The following is a 19,504-nucleotide window of genomic DNA, read 5'->3' on the forward strand; positions in this document are numbered from 1 at the left end:
GGTACTCATTTTGGCTCCAGCGTAGCCATGTCTAATTTGGGCCAGTCCTGTCCTTGTCTATGCCTCAGTATCCTTGTCTGCCTGCCTGGGTACAAGGAAATGTCCAGACCTTGGGAAGGAACGTGCTAGAATTCCTCAGCTATAAACCACTTACGCATCTAGAACCACGTATGCAGGCTTTCAAACAATACTTTGTTAGGTAGATTATAATCATATGGCTTCTCTTACAGGTGACATTAACTACCAGGAATTTGCTAAAAGACTCTGGGGTGACATCTACTTCAACCCCAAAACGTAAGTAGAGTGGGGAAGTGACTCTCTAGAGGGGGCGTTCATTTTTCCAGGAAGTGAGGACAGAGAAAGAGTTCCTAAGATTAAAACCTACCTTTTGGGAAGGGGTAGGGGGGTAGTGCAAGCAGGGGAGGGGCAGAGAGAGGGGGGACAGAGGATCTGGAGTGGGCTCTGTGCTGACAGGCTGACAGCAGTGAGCCTGATGTGGGGCTCAAACTCAAAAACCACGAGATCATGACCTGAGCTAAAGTTGGACGCTCAACCAACTAAGCCACCTAGGTGCCCCAAAACCTACTTTTTTATTAAACATGAATAATCCTCCTCTAAGTGGTTTGGCTTCATGAGCTCTTAACAGGATGAGCCTATTTCTCTTGAGGTCTTCACAGCTCAGCTCAGGCATGCACGAGAGTCATAACCATATGCTCTCTTGGGAATCTCTCTTTGGAAATGTTATGATCACATACACATTCCTTCCCCTTCACCCTGCTCAGATTCAGAACTTAGGAAATTCACCCTTGGGGTCAGTGACACAGCCTTCTCCCTGCTGGGCCACCCATAACTCTTTTTTTTTTTTTCCTCTTAATAGACGAAAATTCACAAAAAAGGCCCCAACCAGCAGCTCCCAGAGGAGCTTTGTGGAGTTTATCTTGGAGCCTCTGTATAAGATCCTTGCTCAGGTGAGAATGTCAGGCTGCCTGGTTCAGGCCTGCCCTTCTAAACACAGAGTACAAAAGTTGGTGAACTCAGACTTCCCCCTGCCCCTAAACCTGCTCAGTTTTGTTTTACTAAGCATGAGGATAGTTGCTCACCAGTCTTCTAGATCTATGGTCCTCTAAGTGCCGTTGAATTCAGAGTGAAGGGGGGAAGATAAGAAAGAAAAGGCAATGGAGAAATTTTGTATAAAGATTTGATACTTGAGAACTAATAATTTCAGTTGTAGGGATTTGATTTACAGATATAATTGGTTTATGTATAGTGTGTGTGTGTGTGTGTGTGTGTATATGTGTGTGTATATATATATATATATTTTATAAGGGGGGAAACAAACTGGAAATAAGTTAAATGTTTATCAGTGAGATTCTGATTAAATGAATTATGGTACATCTCAAGTATTTTGTAGCCATTAAAAGAATGGCTGTATTAGCTTGCTTTTTAATGACTTTTCTGGGCCTGTATATATGTGATGTTTGTCAAATCGGAAAGGATGCATCACGGGGCGCCTGACTGGCTCAGTCGGCAGAGCATGCAACTCTTGATCTCCAGGTCGTGAGTTCAAGCCCCATATTGGACATATAACTTACTTGGGAAAAAAAAAAAAAAAGATGCATCAGACAGTGGTAAGGATGCAGTTAGACATGTAGGATTCTCCAAAGAAAAGAGTATAACATTGAGTTTGCATGAATTTGTGCTACCTAAAAAGCAGAAGTAAAGGGGTAACACTGTACGGGAGTTTTCGTAGACCTTTTTCCCAAGACAGTTATAAGATATTCAAGTGTTTAATAAGCACTGTGCACAGTTAACACACACATATACACAAAACGTGTGTGGCCATACCAGCTGACAAAAGAGTAAAACATAGCAACAAGACAAAATAACATGATTAAAATTTATTAGTGCTGAAAAATACTTAGTATCTTGTGTCAGACTGGAATGGATTAATAAAAGAAATTTATAGAGTCTGTCTCATTAGAGACCTTGAGTCTGCTGAGAATGATTTAGCTTGGCCTTGCCCTACCAGCAGATGGACTGCTAGGTGACCTTTTTTGGTTCCTTCCGGTGCAGTGATCCTCTAAATCTGAGAAGTCTCTAAATAGGGAAGAGTAAGGGATTTCCTGAGTGGGGTGAGATGCTGCTTTTCAGACACCAGGGGGCAGCACTGAAGGTCATCAGAGAGGGCCAGGTTTATTTAACCAACCCCTTTTTTCCCCCCAGGATTGGTTTGAAGAGTAGATATCAAAGATTTCTCTCAAACCAAATGGCTGTCCTTGCCAAGAGCTCTCCCTGTAGAAGAGAACTTGGCGCAGTGACCCTTCAAATTGCCCTTTGGCCTTCCCTTGCCCTCTATAGCAGGCAACATGCTGGGGCCATCATTACAGCTGACATGGTATTTGGTACCAACACAGGTTGTGGGTGACGTGGACACCAGCCTCCCCAGGACCCTGGATGAGCTTGGCATTCATCTGACCAAAGAAGAGCTTAAGCTGAATATCCGCCCCCTGCTCAGGCTGGTCTGCAAAAAATTCTTTGGTGAATTCACAGGTAACAAAAGAGCTCATGGCCCCCTTCCCATCACTGTCATGTTCTGCCACATGTATCGTGGGGACCTTTTCCTCACTCCAGTGATGTGCAGAGATGTGAGGCTTTTTTAAATAAACTGCAAGCCGGATGTACAGCACCTACATTTTTCTCCTAGCTGTTTCCTTTGGTGGATGGTACTAAGAACTCTATCTTGGGAAACAAAAGCAATTATATTTCCCTACCAGGAGGAGCGTGCAAATAAAGGAGACGTTGAAACAGATTCCGAGGTTCTAGTATTTTTACGAGACTCATAAGTGATGTAAATAGACTCATAAGCGATGGGAAATACTGGGAAAAGCAGCAGGCTCAGATTTCTTTTCTCCTAAGCTCCTGTCTCCTCTATTTAAGTGGCACAGAAGGCAGGCGATATAGTAGAATGAGCCCTGGACCTATTGAGAAAGACCTGAATCTTGGTTCTATTGTGGCCCTGGCCCTTCTATGTGGTGAGACCTGGGTCAGCCACCTGATTTTTCTGTGACTCGAATTTCTCATCTGTAAAATAAGGGAGGTAGTAAAGGTAATGACTAAGGGTCCCCTCAGCAATCTCTTGATTCTCTCTTTTTTTTTAATTTTTTTAATGTTTATTTATTCTTGAGAGAGAGACAGAGACAGTAGAGCTTGAGCAGGGGGCGGGCAGAGAGAGAGGGGGGGACACAGAATCTGAAGCAGGCTCCAGGCTCTGAGCTGTCAGCACAGAACCCGACATGGGGCTCGAATTCACAAGCCATGAGACCATGACCTGAGTGGAAGTCGGATACTTAACCAACTGAGCCACTCAGGCGCGCCAGCGATCTCTTGATTCTGGTAGTTATTAGGTGTCTGAATCCACAAGGTGCATGATTCTAGTAGTTCATTCTCGGCTGGTCATCCATCTGACCTAGGAGACACCAACTGAAAACAGATCTGCTTTCCCCAAGGTGCTAATGGAGGTTTTCTCTTTCATGGCCTATTGGCTGTTAGAAAAACAGGATGATGGGGCGCCTGGGTGGCTCAGTCGGTTAAGCGTCTGACTTGGGTGCAGGTCATGATCTCACGGTTCATGGGTTCCAACCCTTCGCTGTGCTCTGTGCTGAAAGCTCAGAACCTGGAGCCTGCGTCAGAGTCTGTGTCTCCCTTTCTGTTTGCCTCTCCTCTGCTCGCTTGCTCTCTCTCTCTGAAAAATAAATAAACGTTAAAAAAAAAAAGAAAACAGGATGATGTATTGAACAGAAACATATGCAGTATTTCCCGAAGAGAGAGTCAACTCGGATTGTTCTGAGTAGATCTAAAGAGCTGGGATACTTATTGTAAGTGCTCAGTAAGTGCTTATATTCAATGAAAGATCATGGATTGATAACAGACACTTGAAAATTTTTGTCACCTGAGTTCAAGGAACCATTGAGCCCTGCTTCTTGCTCTTAGAGCATACTCCCAGGAAACAAGGTGGTACTTCCCGCTGGGCTCACGGTGCCCTAGCTTAAGAGCTGAAAATGAGTCCCTGCACTTTTAGCTTTCTGGCCATCACCAGTGGATCCATAACTCACCGTCACTTCTCCCTGTGAGTGTAGAGTAATGGCTTTGTCTTCTCCCTCCACAGGCTTTGTGGACATGTGTGTGCAGCATATCCCCTCTCCAAAGGTGGGCGCCAAGCCCAAGATTGAGCACACCTACACTGGCGGTGTGGATTCTGATCTCGGCGAGGCCATGAGCGACTGTGATCCTGACGTAAGGGAAAACCCCCATTTCTGTTTTTTTTTCCTCCTTCTGTTGGAGATGCTGTTTTCTGGTCATAGGAATGATGCCTTCTTTCCATCCTTGCTTGCCACTCCCCGTTAACAAAGTCAAACAGGCCTGAATTCAAGACCCAGGGTTACCACTTCTAGTGTTATGATTTTGGGAAAATTATTCTATCTTTCTAAGAGTCTTGGTGGGTAAAATGAGGATAATAGTATGTATATGACTGTTACAAAATTAAATAAGAGTAAGAAAGTTTTACAGTTGTGTTTAGCATGGTGCCTGATAGGCAGTAAACATTCAACAAATGGTAGCTAACTTTGTCAGCTTTGGGCTTTAAAAAAGTCCTTACCAGGGGCACCTGGGTGGCTCAGTTGGTTAAGCGTCCCACTTTGGCTCGGGTCATGATCTCATGGTTTGTGGGTTTGAGCCCCAGAGCCTGCTTCGGGTTCTCTCTCTCTCTCTCTCTCTCTCTCTCTCAAAAATAAATAATTTTTTTTTTAATGTACTTAAAAAAAGTCTTTCCCAGGGATGCCTGGCCAACTCAGTCAGTAGAGTATATGACTGTTGATCTCCAGGTCATGAGTTCAGGCTCCACATTGGACCTACACAGCTTACTTTAAAAATAATTAATTTATTAATTGAAAAAAATTTTTTTTCCCAGCTGTTCTCAGTCTAATTTCTCAGCATGAACGACCAACTGAGAATTGTGTTACATCTTCGGAGGGAATTTGGGGCAAGCAAGTCTTGTCATCTTGCAAGTTAACAGTGGCGATCTGCCATCCTAAACCTGCCTTTCTTCGCCATTGCCCTCATCCTCCTAGAGAAAAGACAAAGTTTTTTTGCTTTGCTCTGCCTATGACATCTGCCAGCTAATCAGGGGGTAGGGCATGGTTTGGAATTTTCCCAGGAGATTGACACATCTTCCTCTAGGTCTGGGCAGCCTCCTCGCAGAGCCGTGTCATTGCCGTCCAAGGAGGTAGAGACAAGGGTATTTACCCTGGGAATATGTGTGGTCGAGCCTGCACTCTGTCCCCACCTCCAGGGTCCCCTGATGTGCCACACCACCAAGATGTACAGCACGGATGATGGAGTTCAGTTTCATGCCTTTGGCCGGGTGCTGAGTGGCACCATCCATGCCGGGCAGCCCGTGAAGGTGCTGGGGGAGAACTACACCCTGGAGGATGAGGAAGACTCCCAGATATGCACCGTGGGTCGTCTTTGGATCTCTGTGGCCAGGTACCGCCAATAGTAGCCTACAGAGGCATGCCTTGGCCTTGTCACGGCAGCTGCATGGGCCACTTCAGTAGGGCATCAGCTGACGCTCCCTCACATCTGTTGACTTCTATTTCTTACTACCCAGAGTTGCTAGGGCCAAAAGGCAGCTACTGTTGGGATAATGCCAAGAGCCTTGCCTTTGAGTTTTGAATGGCTTATATAAACTTTTGTAAGTTTTCTATTTTTACTCTTTTTAATCCTCTATTCCTCTTCTGTGTTTCTGAGTCACAACCTTTATGTTTCTTCCCAAAAGAAATTGTCTCCCAACCTCCACGGACTATTCTTTGACCAAGATAGAAGATTTTGCTAGATCCCTTATAGGTTCCTTATCTGCAGCACCAGACTTAGCTTGGGCCTCTGGGCTGCTTGTGAATTCATAAGTTCGGCTTCTTAGCTAGCAAGCAGAGTCAAGGCAGTTCTGTTCTGACGTGCCTGCTGTACCTTGCCGATGGCCCCCTTTCCCTCTCCAAATCCACCCATTCCCTAGAAGGCAGAGGACTGATGGCCTAGGAGAGTTGCAGTATCTTCTGTGGTGCTTTTGGCATCTCCTTACATTCTACCCCTCGGGCAGGGCCTTGCTTACCAGTAGTATCCACCTGAAATTAGGTTTTCCTCTTTTGTCCTCCTAAAATACCATGAGCTTTCTTCCATGTGCTAACCAGTTTGTAATTCCAGTTGACCCTTGAACAACACAGGTTTAAACTACACGAGTCCACTTTAATGTGGGTTTTTTTTTTTTCCAGTAAATACACTATCATCCTGCAAATGTATTTTCTTTTATGACTTTAACATTTTCTTTTCTTTAGCTTATTTTTTAGAAGAGTACAGTGTAGAATACACATATAGAATGCACATACGAAACGTGTTAATTGAGTGTTTATGTTATCGGTAAGGCCCCCAGCCGACAGTAGGTTTTTAATAGTTAAGTTTTGGGGGGATGGGGCGCCTGGGTGGCTCAGTCGGTTGAGCGTCCAACTTTAGCTCAGGTCATGATCTCGCGGTCCGTGAGTTCAAGCCCCGCGTCGGGCTCTGTGCTGACGGCTCGGAGCCTGGAGCCTGTTTCAGATTCTGTGTCTCCCTCTCTCTCTGACCCTCCCCTGTTCGTGCTCTGTCCCTCTCTGTCTCAAAAATAAATAAACGTTAAAAAAATAAATAAATAAAAGATTTAAAAAAAGTTTTGGGGGGAGTCAGAACATATATGTGGAGTTTCAACTACATGGGGCGTTGGGGCCCCATTGTTCCTGGGTCAGTTGTACATATATGTGAGGTTACATGGTTGGTTGTTGTACCCCTCCCCTAATGGGATGTATGTTTGGTTCACCCCTGCTCCTGGCTCAGTGCCTGGCACCCCTCCTTATTTCACTCATCTGTTGCCCCAGGTACCACATTGAGGTGAACCGTGTTCCTGCTGGCAACTGGGTTCTCATCGAAGGTGTTGATCAACCAATTGTGAAGACAGCAACCATAACTGAACCCCGAGGCAATGAGGAGGTAGAGTTTCTGAAAAGGCAGCTGGATTAGTTTAAGCTGGAGGGTCCCATGGGAACTCACAGGGTACTAACCCGGAGTCACTGCCACTTCCTGGTTCTGGGCCTGAGCACAGGCTGAAGCTTCTAGATCGGACCCAGCTCGAGTCTCCCTGCACTCCACTCAGTTGCTAAGAGTTAGGAGCAGTTGCTTTATCTTTTCCCTGCTGTTTGTTCTGCCCAATTACATGGGAATAAATGGCCCTTCAGGCTGCCTCCCAGCAGCACTTTGGCTCCTGGTTGGGGAGTGGTCTCCTCCTCTCTGACCTCTGTACCTTTGGTGCCTACTCAGGCCACGTGCCCTCACTCCTCTGCACTTTGAATCTCAGGCTCAGATTTTCCGCCCCTTGAAGTTCAACACCACATCCGTTATCAAGATTGCCGTGGAACCAGTCAACCCCTCAGAGCTACCCAAGATGCTGGACGGTCTGCGCAAGGTCAACAAGAGCTATCCATCCCTCACCACCAAGGTATGTTCAAGGTCTGCAATAGCTGCCCCCGGTGACAGGTCTGTGCCGCCCACTGCTTCACGTCCACCAGCTGTCTCTGATCTGCTGCTTCCAGCAGCCTATGTCGAAAGCAAGTATTCCCTGTCTGTTACTGTCATTTGAAAACAAGACACGTTTTGGGGGGGGGGGAGGGTGCTGCGAGTGCACATGCATGTGTTCATATTCCACAGTATCTTTAGATGAGAAAGAGATGTGTCTTAGAAAGTATACTTTGATGGGAATGCAAGCTGGTGCAGCCACTCTGGAAAACAGTATAGAGGTTCCTCAAAAAACTAAAACTAGAACTACCCTACGACCCAGCAATTGCACTACTAGGCATTCATCCATGGGATACAGGTGTACTGTTTCGAAGGGACACATGCACCCCCATGTTTATAGCAGCACTATCGACAATAGCCGAAGTATGGAAAGAGCCCAAATGTCCATCGACGGATGAATGGATAAAGAAGATGTGTATATATACAATGGAGTATTACTTGGCAATCAAAAAGAATGAAATCTTGCCATTTGCAACTATGTGGATGGAACTGGAGGGTATTATGTGAAGTGAAATTAGTCGGAGAAAGACAAATATATGACTTCACTCACATGAGGACTTTAAGAGACAAAACAGATGAACATAAGGGAAGGGAAACAAAAATTATATAAAAACAGAAGAGACTCATAAATATAGAGAACAAACAGGGTTACGGGGTGGGGGGAGGCGGGATGGGCTAAACGGGTAAGGGGCACTAAGGAATCTACTCCTGAAATCATTGTTGCACCAAATTAGATGTAAATTTAAAAAAATAAAAAATAAAATTAAATAAAAATAAAATAATTATTAAAGAAAAATAAAAAATAAAATAAGTAAATAAATTTTGAAAAAAAAAGAAATATTAGGGACCAGGATTAATGACAATCACAGTTAATACATTTTGTGAGGAAGTAATTTTTTTTTCTTAAAAAAAAAATATATATATATATATACTATGAATTGATTTTCCAGAAAATATAGAAGGAAAAGTGATCATTCTGATCCTTCTACATTCTTGAGCCTGCTAGCATACTTTTCTGAGTAGCTGGCCAGGGCTAAAGGGTCAGCTTATGTCCATAGACTTAGGGCAGGGTTTTCCCTAAACGGTTATGCTGGAAATTAAATCGGTGACCTAATGCCCAGCAGCACCGTGCTGAATGGTCCAGATGTCCTGAGGATTTACCCGTTGGTCACTTCCCCACTGATCCTTCTTGAAGAGGCTGGAACTGATGCTGAGGAGTGGCTGATTCTGGTAGTGGGTTTGGGCACCTCCTCCTGGGCTCTAGCATTGATTGTGTTTCTAGCTGCTGTTGCTGGCATAAGAGGTCCAGGCTATGACCACCAGGCCTGTTACGTTTCAGGTGGAAGAGTCTGGGGAGCACGTGATTCTAGGTACTGGGGAGCTGTACCTAGACTGTGTGATGCACGATTTACGGAAGATGTACTCAGAGATCGACATCAAGGTAAATCAGCATCCTCTTTCTTGAGTACCCGCCTGGCCAGGAGCTTGACTCATGGCTCCAGACTGATTTTATAAGCAACAAAACCCTTGATTCCCCTGGAAGGCCTGAGGGAAGAGGGGGGGCCCTATTGGGGAGGAGACATGTTAGGGAAAAGCATGACCTATTGCTCCCTATCTGGGAAGGTATTTGAGATCTGGTTTGCCCCTTTCTGCAGGGTTATTCTCTGTGTCATAGTTTAAAGTCCAGGCTCCCAAGCCAAAGTGATTCTTGGTCTTTTGTTAAGGAAACAGTTATACAGTTAACCCATCTTTGGTGATTAGGGCTCAGCGGAGGGTTTCAGGGAGAGAGTGAGAACTGGTTCTCCTGGATTTGTCTTTAGGTTGTGACGTGGCCCCTTGATTAAAGTGCCCATTGCATGGCCTCAGTCTCCTAGATGGTACCCATTTTCTCCCAGTTCCTGTGGTGGTGGGAGAGAGCGCCCTCAAGTACCCCTCTTAGATCCTCCTCCTGAGGTGCCCAGGACTGGTGGTCTAGAAGATACTGAGTTCCCTGGTGGCTGGCCATGTGGGAGCTTCAGGGAGGAGCTCTGCTACTCAGAGCCAGGTGTTGAGAGTGGAAGGGGATCCCGCCAGTCAGTCCCTAGTGTCAGCTGTGACAGAGCCACGGGAGGTGCTAAGTGAGTGGTTGTGGGACGGCTGAACAGACCTTGAAAGCGTCCTTGGGGGATGATACTTTAGGCCCAGGTTTGACTCCCACGTACTCTTGGCTCAGGAACAGAAACTCCACACTCCACGAAGTTTTCTCAGTCTCCTTAGTGCTGGTAAGGATTTCTCACCTGCTATTGTACTCATTGCTGACGCTGAATAAGACGGGTTTGTCACAAAGGTAGTGCCAAGGGAACCTCAGAATTCCCTTTGGCAGAATGTTGTCCTTCCAACAAAATTAGATCTTGCCTAACAATTTATTCTGTTTCCCAGGTGGCTGACCCCGTTGTCACGTTTTGTGAGACGGTGGTGGAGACATCTTCCCTCAAGTGCTTTGCTGAAACGCCCAATAAGAAGTGAGCTGGGTGTCAGAGTGACCCTGGGACTGACAGGGGACACTTTCTCTTCCCCCCTCCTCAACTCCACCCCAGTCACAAGTACTGTGGAAATAGAGACTCCCTAGGTCTCAGGATGGGGGCTTAGGATGCTTGAGTTCTAACCTAGCACTCTCATGCCTTAGGCCTGTAGACATGATGCTGTGGAATTCTTTGCTATAGGTTCCCCAAGGATGAGTGTCCCAACTGCCACTTTTCTCCGTATAATATGATCGTCTTACAATTTTGCCCTAGCAACAGTTCTGTTGTTGTGAGAATTTTTTAAATTTTATAATTAAGTAATCTCTGCACCCAACATGGGGCTCGAACTCACAACCCTAAGATCAAGAGCTACACACTCCACTGACCGAGCCAGCCAGATGCCTTGAGACCCTACTTTTTTAAAGAGTGGTAGATTCAAGTGAAGGAAGACAGAAAATGAACTTTTTTTGCTCTGTTTTGCTCCTCTGGCTTTTACTGATGTAACTGCCTTGTCACCCTCTCCTTAGGAACGCCCCTTCTTCAAGTTCTGCTGATCCTCATCATTACTCATTTCCTTTCTGACTAGGAATAAGATCACCATGATTGCTGAGCCTCTCGAGAAGGGCCTCGCCGAGGACATAGAGAATGAGGTGGTCCAGATCACGTGGAACAGGTGAGAATGTGGCTCTGGTTTCAAGGCTGAAAGGAGACGAAGCGCTACGGCTTGCCTCCCCAGGCTCTGATACCACGTGTCCTTCTGGGAAGCAAACTGTCCCCCGGGAAGACGGGAATTGTGACCCCAGGATGCAGAAATTGCAGAGCTGCCAGAAAACCTCCATTTCCTCCTCCTTCCCCTAGGAAGAAACTGGGAGAATTCTTCCAGACCAAGTACGATTGGGATCTGCTGGCTGCCCGTTCTATCTGGGCTTTTGGCCCTGATGCCACCGGCCCCAACATCCTGGTGGATGATACCCTGCCTTCTGAGGTACAGCATAACTAACGGGAGCCATGCAGTGGTTTCTTTGCTGTGGAGTGGAAGAAACTACAAAGTGTACTTCCTTTCCCAGAAGTATTTTGTGTCTTCTGGTGAATCTTCTTACCAGTATACTTACCTTCTCCCTCTAAACTGATTGTTGCCAGGGTCACTGCTCACAGGCCCTCATGTTTTGTGCAGGTGGACAAGGCTCTTCTTGGCTCAGTGAAGGACAGCATTGTTCAAGGTTTCCAGTGGGGAACCAGGGAGGGGCCCCTCTGTGACGAGTGTAAGTTCCAACAGTGCCTCTGCCTCCCCCTCTCCAGCCCTGTAGGGTCCTTTTGCCTGGGTGTATGAGGTGGGGTGGGGTGGGCTCATGTACAGGACCTGGCAGGAGAAGCAGCTTGGGGTACATGGGGCCATTCCATATCCTAGGTCAGCTTCCTCTTCTCTCCTCTCCTCTCCTCCCTCCCCATCCAAGTGCTATTGCCTGGGACATCCCGGAAGGGAAGTCATTTCTAGACGGACATTTGCTTCTCAGTCCTGAGAAGGAATGTGCTTGAGGAGAGGTATAAAGAGGAAGATGGGATCAGAGTGGTTTATAGACGAGGTTGGATTAGTGGGCCGGAAGGTGCAATTCCTAGCACTTACTCTATATCCAAAAACAATTAAGTATCTACAAAAAAAAAAAAAAAAAATCCCATAAACTTCTAGGAAAGCTTTACAATGCCTGAGCGTGGCCTGAAACAAACATAAAGAATGTGTGCCTAACTTCTGTCCTCTGCTATAGGCCTTAGTATCCTATCAGAACACCCATCTGCAGGGTGATTTTGTCCCATATCTTTTGTGATCTTAAGACAGCCGCCATGCTGCTAGAGGCTCCTTGGTGCCCTGCGCGTGGGCCCTTGACTAGCACCAGAACCACTCCTCAGTCATCAACTCCCCCATCTCCTTTCCAGTGATTCGAAATGTCAAGTTTAAGATCCTGGATGCAGTGGTTGCCCAAGAGCCCTTGCACCGGGGCGGGGGCCAAATCATCCCCACGGCCAGGAGAGTTGTCTATTCTGCCTTCCTCATGGTAAGTGAGTGGAGCTGAGTTGCTCTGGGGCACTATGTGGAGATTCCAGCTATGCGGGTCTCAAGACCACAGTCCCTCCAGCCTTTTTCTCTATCCAGGTCCTCAATCCTCAGCCTTGCCCAAGCTAAGGAACTCTTTCTTCTTGCCCTGTTGCAGGCCACTCCTCGTCTGATGGAGCCTTACTACTTCGTGGAGGTCCAGGCCCCTGCAGATTGTGTCTCTGCTGTGTATACTGTCCTGGCCAGGCGCAGGTGAGCCGTGGGCATGTTAGGGATGGTGCAGGGAGCAGGAGCACCGCAAGAGTAACTGGGCTCCGTGGGGAAGGAGGTGGACCTCCTGTACTGTCCCTGCTCCTAGAACCTAGTGAGCTGGTTTTTCAAAATAAAGTAGGAAAGGATTAAGGCAGACCCCTGCTTCACTGCAGATAAAAAGTTGAGATTCCTTCTTGGACGCCTCTCTGTGGAGAACCCCGCCGGGAAAGTACTGAAATGTGTCAGTGGGGGAATGTCTGTAGGACCTTGTCCCTTCAGTGTTGCCACTCAAATGTAGCAGTCACTACCCCTTTGGCTGACATGGGAAATGACACTGAGTTCCCCCCCAGCCTTTTCCATCCACTGTAGCACGATTGTGGTTATTCTTTCTTTGATGGTAACTCTGTGTTGTATATTTGGGACAGATTCCTTCTCTGCTTTTGGTCTCTGAAGGATGAGGAACTCAGCCTTTGTTTTTCTGTCGCAGGGGGCATGTGACTCAGGATGCACCCATCCCAGGCTCCCCTCTCTACACCATCAAAGCTTTCATCCCCGCCATTGACTCTTTTGGCTTTGAGACCGATCTGCGGACTCACACCCAGGGGCAGGCCTTTTCCTTGTCTGTCTTCCACCATTGGCAGGTGAGAAAATGGTGCAGGCTGGCCAGTGCGGCCTCCCACCTGTTCAAGGCCAGTCTTCTCTGGTCTGTTCCCCTTTCAAATCCCAAGTGAGATTTCCAACGTCCTAGAGAAAAGTGCTGGACCATTGGAAACCACTTTGCCTTTCAGATTGTGCCCGGTGATCCTCTGGACAAGAGCATTGTCATCCGTCCCCTGGAGCCACAACCAGCTCCTCACCTGGCCCGAGAATTCATGATCAAAACCCGTCGCAGGAAGGTATGTGTCCCTCAGGCCCATTGCCAGCCCTTAATCCCCAGGGCTCTTGGCAGGAGTTGGATCTCTCTTCATTTCTTCCTTTGGGACCCTTCTCCCAAAGACTGAGAGCGGTTTACCGTACAACGCAAAGAGGTGCAATCTGTCCAGGCCTCGGGCCACCAGACCCGGGACACAGTCTGACCAGGAAGGGAGCGCCTTATCTTCTCCAGTGGTGACTCCTGAAATAGCTGGTCCACAGCTTCACCCCACCAGCCCCCCACCCCAGCACAGGCCTCAGGCGGCCTCCAGCTCAATCGACCACCACATAGGGCTCTTTCTTACATCTGTCCCCACTCTCTTCAGGGACTGAGTGAGGATGTGAGCATCAGCAAGTTCTTTGATGATCCCATGTTGTTGGAGCTCGCCAAGCAGGATGTTGTGCTCAATTACCCCATGTGAGTGTCGGGACTCCTGGCAGCCCCTGCTCCCTGCAGTGGGCTGTATCCTGGACTTGAAGCTGGGACCTGGTGTGACCTGGACTCCATGTTGTCAGAGAGCATCTGGGAGCTGCTGTGGCCATTTTTAACAACCTCAAAGCCTCCAACCCAGAGTCCCAACGAGGGAAGAGTATTTGGCCTCCTGGTTCCTCTGCAGCCTCTGCCTGGCTCCATTCCCAGGGAACAGAGAAGAGCTCGGGCTCGGAGAAGGAGAAGGGGACAAAGTGTTTAACCCCAAGGGGCCCTGTCTTCAGGATTTACATGGAATTTTTTTTTTTTTTTTACAAGTTTGACCTTAGACATGGATTTTAAATGAACAGAACATTCTGACCTCTGCCTTGCTCTGTTCCTTTCATCCCTACTCCCCCTGCCCCTCCCCCTTTCCTCCAACAGTCTGGTCTTGGCACTTGGGTTCTGAATGAATATATGTCATCTCATGTGAAGCTTCACGGTCTCTTCTCCCAGCTGCAGTCTTCCTGCCTGGGTCCCCAGGACAGCGGCCTGTGGTGGGAGGGACGCCTGCCTCGTAATCCAGTGCTCCCGTGAGCATCGGGGCCACTTTCTTGCCACCCCCCCATCCCCTGCACCTACCACCCGGTCCTCTCTACCGTGCTGCTTCTGGTTGGGACCTGGGGTGGCTTAGGAGGTATTGGGCTTCTGGGATTGGAGGCTGTTGCCCCTGGAGCTGGGGGCCAGAACTCTGATTTCCAAACCTTTCTCTAAACCTACACACACACACTCTCTCTCTCTCTCTCTCTCTCTCTCTCTCTCTCTCTCTCAAACACACACACACACACACACACTCTCTCTCTCTCTCTCTCTCTCTCTCTCTCTCTCTCTCTCTCTCTCACACACACACACACACACACACCAGCCACTACTGGTCCCTAACTCTGCCCTGCCCCGTGTGAAGAAGAGACTTGATTTTCCTCAAAGCTCTGCCCCGTGTGAAGAAGAGACTTGATTTTCCTCAAAATGCTTTATTAGGAACGTACCAGGGATTGATGGACGAGGCTCTGGCTGCCCCGGGCCCTACAGGAATCCTACTTCTCCCCGGCATCCGGTGCTGTTCTTTTGATATAGTCTCTGTACATCGTGTACACAGCACCTGCAGGAAGGAGAAGGGAAAACAGCCCATAACACCCAACCCTGCAGCCATCCCCTGGCTCTCCCAGGAGCCTGACTGCAGCCGTTCCCCTGAGGGTCCAGCTTCCCTGCTCAGCTTCCCTTTCTGCTCTAGCTCTCAGTAGCTGCTACAAGTACCTGCAGAGCCCTTCCGTGTAGATTACCTCTCTGAGAAACCCCACAGCAACCTGCGAGGTCGGCAAGCCAGGGTGCTTACCATCATGTTGCACATGGGGAAACTGAGGCTCAGAGAAAGGGACTTGTCAACGGTCACACAGCTAGTAAGTAGCTGTCTGCCCCTTGACCCACAGAGGAAGGGAAATTCAGCATGTGTTCTGCTGTGTGACTTTTCTCACCTCTCAGGACAGACTGCCATAAAACCAACTGTGCACCATCCCCACGGGCCTGGGACAGGAGGCCAAGCAGGGACCCCTGAAAATGGCTTGGTTTGAGGGTTTCACCCAAACCTCCACTTGCCATGGAGCCTGGTGGGACTGAAATCATGGTCCTTTAACCATCGGGACTCACAGCCAGATTTTGTCTAACAAGCTGCGTTTTCGTTCTGTGACCCCCACCAGCCCCTCACCTAGCAAGACCGCACCCACGGCACAGGCCTGCGCTGCCACTCGGGTGTGAATCAGGTGTATGGACATCTTGGTGGAACCACGAGCCTTCAGCCGATAAATCCGGTATGCTGCCACTGCCAGGCAGCCTCCCAAGCCTGTAGGCAGAGAACATGACCCTTGGGCCTCAGTCACCGATCACATGGCTCCCCTGATGAGACCCTTTGCAGGCGGGGCAGGCTGGGCATCTGGATAAACCCCTACTTCCGTGCCGCTTCATGGTGGGAGACGGGGGACTATGAAGAGAATATCGAGTTGTTTACTCCCAATGGCATTTTCAAAGTGGCTGTCTACCTCCAGTGAGCCCTCTACATACAAATAGCCCATCACGGGCCTCCCCCACCCCCCATTTGCTCTGCTCCGGACCCTCTTCCAGCCATGTTGGCTCCCACAGCTCCTTTTCTTTTCTCCCAGGGCCTGGAGAAAGGAAGCCCTGGGAGACGCCAGACCGCTCTTTCCCATCCTGATGCTGGTGTCGATGCCCCCCATTTCCCTGCACCCCAGGCCGTCAGTCGGCCACCACCTCCACCCATCCAGACTCCTTGTCAGGCGTGTCCCTTCCCTTGGCACCTTTGCTGCTGGTTCACTCTTCTCCTAGCTGTTGGCTGTTCCATGGGCAGGACGCTTGAGTCCTCTGCTTCCTTTGAAAGGGCTAGGAGACCTTTTCCGTGAGAGAAGGCCCCTCATTCCCTACTTTACCACTCACCTACAGGCACCAGTGGAGACTCCCTGGTCTTCCTCAGGAACTTCTCAGACACACTGTCTTCGCCTTCAGGTGGTACCCACCAGCCTTTGTTAGCAGACATGATCCTGGCTCCAGATGTCAGCAGCTGGGGCTCTGAGGTTTCAGCCCAGTCCTACAAGGAGGCACCCCATAACAGGAACCCCCAATTCTCCTCAACTTGGGGGAAAAAGAGGGGAGTTGCCTGCTAAGAACCTCTCTTACCATCCCCGACACAGCCCCTACTTGAGAAGATGTCCCAAGTGTCCTGTCTCATATGGCTGGACCACTACCGCCATCCCTTCTTCCTCACGTCTGCCTCTTCCCCAGCTCATTCTGACTGTTTTCCCTGCTTCCCCCTCCTTCCATCTGTATCCCTATGTGATCCTTGGGTCAAGGAAAGCAGCTGGAAAAATCCACAGATGAGGGCGAGAGGAACAGGCCTTGAGCCTTGGGACCCCCACTGGCCTGGAGTCTGTGAGGGTTGCTCCTCTGGGAGCTGCAGATCCCACAGAGCAGGTCTGGCCCCAGGGAAGCAGGCCATCCCAGACAGTGTTCCAGCACTGGTTACCGAGTCACCAGAGCCAAAAATTAAAATAATTGGACATTGATTTGTGAATAATTTAGCATAGATTTTGGACATTAATACTAACAGAACTAATTCTGGTCCCTGAACTGCTCCCGTTTCCATTTCTCGCCAGGTTCTTTGCGATTGCCAACCCCCTGCCTCCCTCCCTGGGCTGGTGACCCCTAGTGCTCTACTTGCTAACCCCCCAGTAAACATCTGCTCTGATCACAAACTAGACAGAGTCCCAGAGTCCTGGTCCTTAGACAAGGGCTTCTGCCTGTGGGGTGCCTTCTAGGTCTAACCCGTGAGACAGACGCCCTGCGTGAGGTGACCTCCAGGTGCCTCTCTCCTGGAGGAGCAAGGACTGTCGGCCCCACACTTTCTTAACATGCTGGTGCTTACCCTAGGAGATGGCTAGAAAGTAGAGTGCAAGCAGCCCGGCCAGGGCTCAGCATCTGCTGTTTTGAACCGATCAGGAGCTGATGATGGAGCTGCCACTGTGGGGTCAGGGAAGCGAGCTTTCTGTGGACTTTGAAGTCTGGAATGGAGAGGGGAGGAGATAGGCCAGGGCATCAGTCTTAACCCCCCATTTGCTGAGTTCCAGGCCAGAGCTCCATGCACTAGAAAGTAATGAAAGATCACATGGCAGGAGGCCTTAACTAGATTCAGTCCAGTAATTCCCATGGATGTAAGGGGTTGGATCAAACAGGAACTTGATACAGAGAACTGAGATCGGAATACCGAGGCAAGGAAGGGTAGAGATCATGGCTTCTCCCCCAAGCTATACTGCTTCAAACACTCATGAACAAAGTGGGCTGTAAATAAAATGCCCCAATTGTGGGAGGCAGGCCCTCTGGTCTTGGTCTTGATCCTTTTCAAGGATGCTTTCTGGATCAGGGAGATTCATCCAATTTGTAACCGCTAGGACTACCTCGCATCTCCAGGGATCCTTGTACTACAGGTGGGGGACGGGGGCATGGGGAGAGGGGGGATGATGTTCACTAGGGACAGAGGTGACAAGTGGCCAGGCTTACCACCTATTCTGTTTGAGGTATTTACTTTTCAGACCTCTCAAATGTTCTATACAGTAGGGAAGGAACTGAGCTTCGGAGAGGCTAAATGATCTCCAAGGTGCACAGCTAGTAAATGGCAGTGTCAGCATCTGAATGTAGGTCTGACTGGTTCCAGAGTTTGTACTTCTAGCCTACTTCCCAGGGGCTGGCTAAGCAGAAACCCTCTCCATTGAGGCTGAAGCTTAGGAGTGCTAATCAATCTCAGCATCCTGGATTCGGAGAAGAGGAAAGTACCTTCTTGCTAAGCAGGAGTGAAAAGATTGACGTACGCTACGGAGAATCCCACTCTATCCCAGCGCTTTGTTCTTACCCTAGATACTCAGCCCCGTGTGCCTGTCCTAAAGGGGCTTTACAGCACAGAAAATCCGTCCAGCAGCTGATGTCTTTCTTTTCTCTCTCCAGCACTCACTGCTCTAGGAAGAGACCCAGGGTCACAGCAGCTCCCCAGAGCCCTCACATATCCCCAGCGTCCATGGGAACTCTCCTCCCAGTCATTCACACACACTCTCCCAGGCTGCCTCTCCTGGTCCCAAGAGTGACCTGAATTCTCAAGAGATGGATGGTCTAGGCCAGAGGTAGGGGGATGGAAATGCCTGGATGACACAGAGCAAGAATCAGGATCAACTCCAAGCCCTTTGTAGAACAGGGGCCAAGCTGTAGAGGGCAAAGTTCAATTTAATTGAGAAGTTCTCCCTTCTTGTTGGGATTCTGTTGATGCTCCTACAGCATCTCAGCCCAGAATTGAGAAAATAATAATAGACATAGTTGCTGTGGTTCTCTGAGCACCTAGGGGGCAAGAAGTGTGCTAATTGCTTTAAGGAGGTTATTTTATTTCATCCTCATAACTCTGTAAGGTAGGTACTGTTATTCCCCTTTCACAGATGAAAAACTGAGGCTTGGGTTAAATGTCCCGCTCCAGGTCACAATAAGTGACAGAAAAAAAGAACCAGACTTCTAACTGTTCCTAAAATCAAATCTCACTGTTCTGGATGAATGGGAGGACTATTAAGCAGAGGGAAAGTCTTGAAATAGAAGAAATAAAATTGCTTTTTACTTCTGAGAACACACAGTAACCAAAACTTCAAGGAACATTTCTGTAGAGTCCTGCTTCAGTAAACAGAGAAGATAAAATAACATTTTTGTTAATAGGCCAAGTCTTCAATAATTATTGCTATTTAAGCATTTCTCCATAGTCATTTATGTCGTACGCCTTTTTTTTTTTTCTTCCAGGTCACATCACACCCCGAGACATTCTAATTTCAAGGGGTCTCAACTGAGTGATGTGGACAGACTTAACGAATCCAGAGTGTATAGGCCAGAGTCAGAGTCAGACGTGGGGTCAGTTAGCTGCTTGGCCACTCTCTGAATATTTGGTCTTCTATCACTCAACCTCTTTTGAGTCTGTGCCGTCATCTGTAAAACGGAGGTAGCATCTCCCCAAATGGTTAGAATTTCCCTCCATGCTGCCTGCTCCTCTTCCTCCCAAATGAGCAAGCGTCAGGAAACAACGGGTAGAGGCTGGGGGAGAAGCGGAAAGTCTCTGACAACAGATAGAAAGGTTACCAC

The 19,504-nt window shown here is 48.5% G+C and overlaps 2 protein-coding genes across 3 annotated transcripts in view; one reads left to right on the plus strand and one right to left on the minus strand.

Moving 5' to 3' along the window:
• Positions 1–14,271, plus strand: part of EFTUD2 (elongation factor Tu GTP binding domain containing 2) — a 39,391-nt gene extending 25,120 nt beyond the window's left edge. The window contains exons 12-28 of the mRNA XM_053892538.1: positions 231–294; positions 878–968; positions 2,415–2,550; positions 4,166–4,293; positions 5,348–5,541; positions 6,960–7,071; positions 7,436–7,576; positions 8,993–9,094; positions 10,072–10,154; positions 10,741–10,827; positions 11,013–11,139; positions 11,329–11,416; positions 12,087–12,205; positions 12,362–12,456; positions 12,944–13,097; positions 13,245–13,352; positions 13,695–14,271. Coding sequence (XP_053748513.1) covers positions 231–294; positions 878–968; positions 2,415–2,550; positions 4,166–4,293; positions 5,348–5,541; positions 6,960–7,071; positions 7,436–7,576; positions 8,993–9,094; positions 10,072–10,154; positions 10,741–10,827; positions 11,013–11,139; positions 11,329–11,416; positions 12,087–12,205; positions 12,362–12,456; positions 12,944–13,097; positions 13,245–13,352; positions 13,695–13,790 — 1,925 coding nt within the window. The 3' untranslated portion in view covers positions 13,791–14,271. The remainder of the gene's footprint in view (positions 1–230; positions 295–877; positions 969–2,414; positions 2,551–4,165; positions 4,294–5,347; positions 5,542–6,959; positions 7,072–7,435; positions 7,577–8,992; positions 9,095–10,071; positions 10,155–10,740; positions 10,828–11,012; positions 11,140–11,328; positions 11,417–12,086; positions 12,206–12,361; positions 12,457–12,943; positions 13,098–13,244; positions 13,353–13,694) is intronic.
• On the minus strand, positions 14,062–17,399 carry HIGD1B (HIG1 hypoxia inducible domain family member 1B). 2 transcript variants are annotated; one of them, XM_019434815.2, is made up of 5 exons: positions 17,268–17,399; positions 16,283–16,433; positions 15,540–15,674; positions 14,824–14,936; positions 14,062–14,329 (listed from the first exon to the last, which is right to left on the minus strand). In XM_019434815.2, exons 2-4 carry the CDS (start codon positions 16,380–16,382, stop codon positions 14,872–14,874), a joined length of 300 nt encoding a protein of 99 aa, XP_019290360.1. In that variant the 5' UTR covers positions 16,383–16,433; positions 17,268–17,399; the 3' UTR covers positions 14,062–14,329; positions 14,824–14,871. The 2 variants fall into 2 exon arrangements, with proteins under 2 accessions (XP_019290360.1, XP_019290359.1); XM_019434814.2 differs by lacking the exon at positions 17,268–17,399 and adding an exon at positions 16,523–16,834.
• Between the last annotated feature and the right edge of the window lie 2,105 nt (positions 17,400–19,504).

The sequence above is a fragment of the Panthera pardus genome, unplaced genomic scaffold (genome assembly GCF_024362965.1).
Source record: "Panthera pardus isolate Hobbes unplaced genomic scaffold, ASM2436296v1 HiC_scaffold_3, whole genome shotgun sequence".
Taxonomy (NCBI): Eukaryota; Metazoa; Chordata; class Mammalia; order Carnivora; family Felidae; genus Panthera; species Panthera pardus.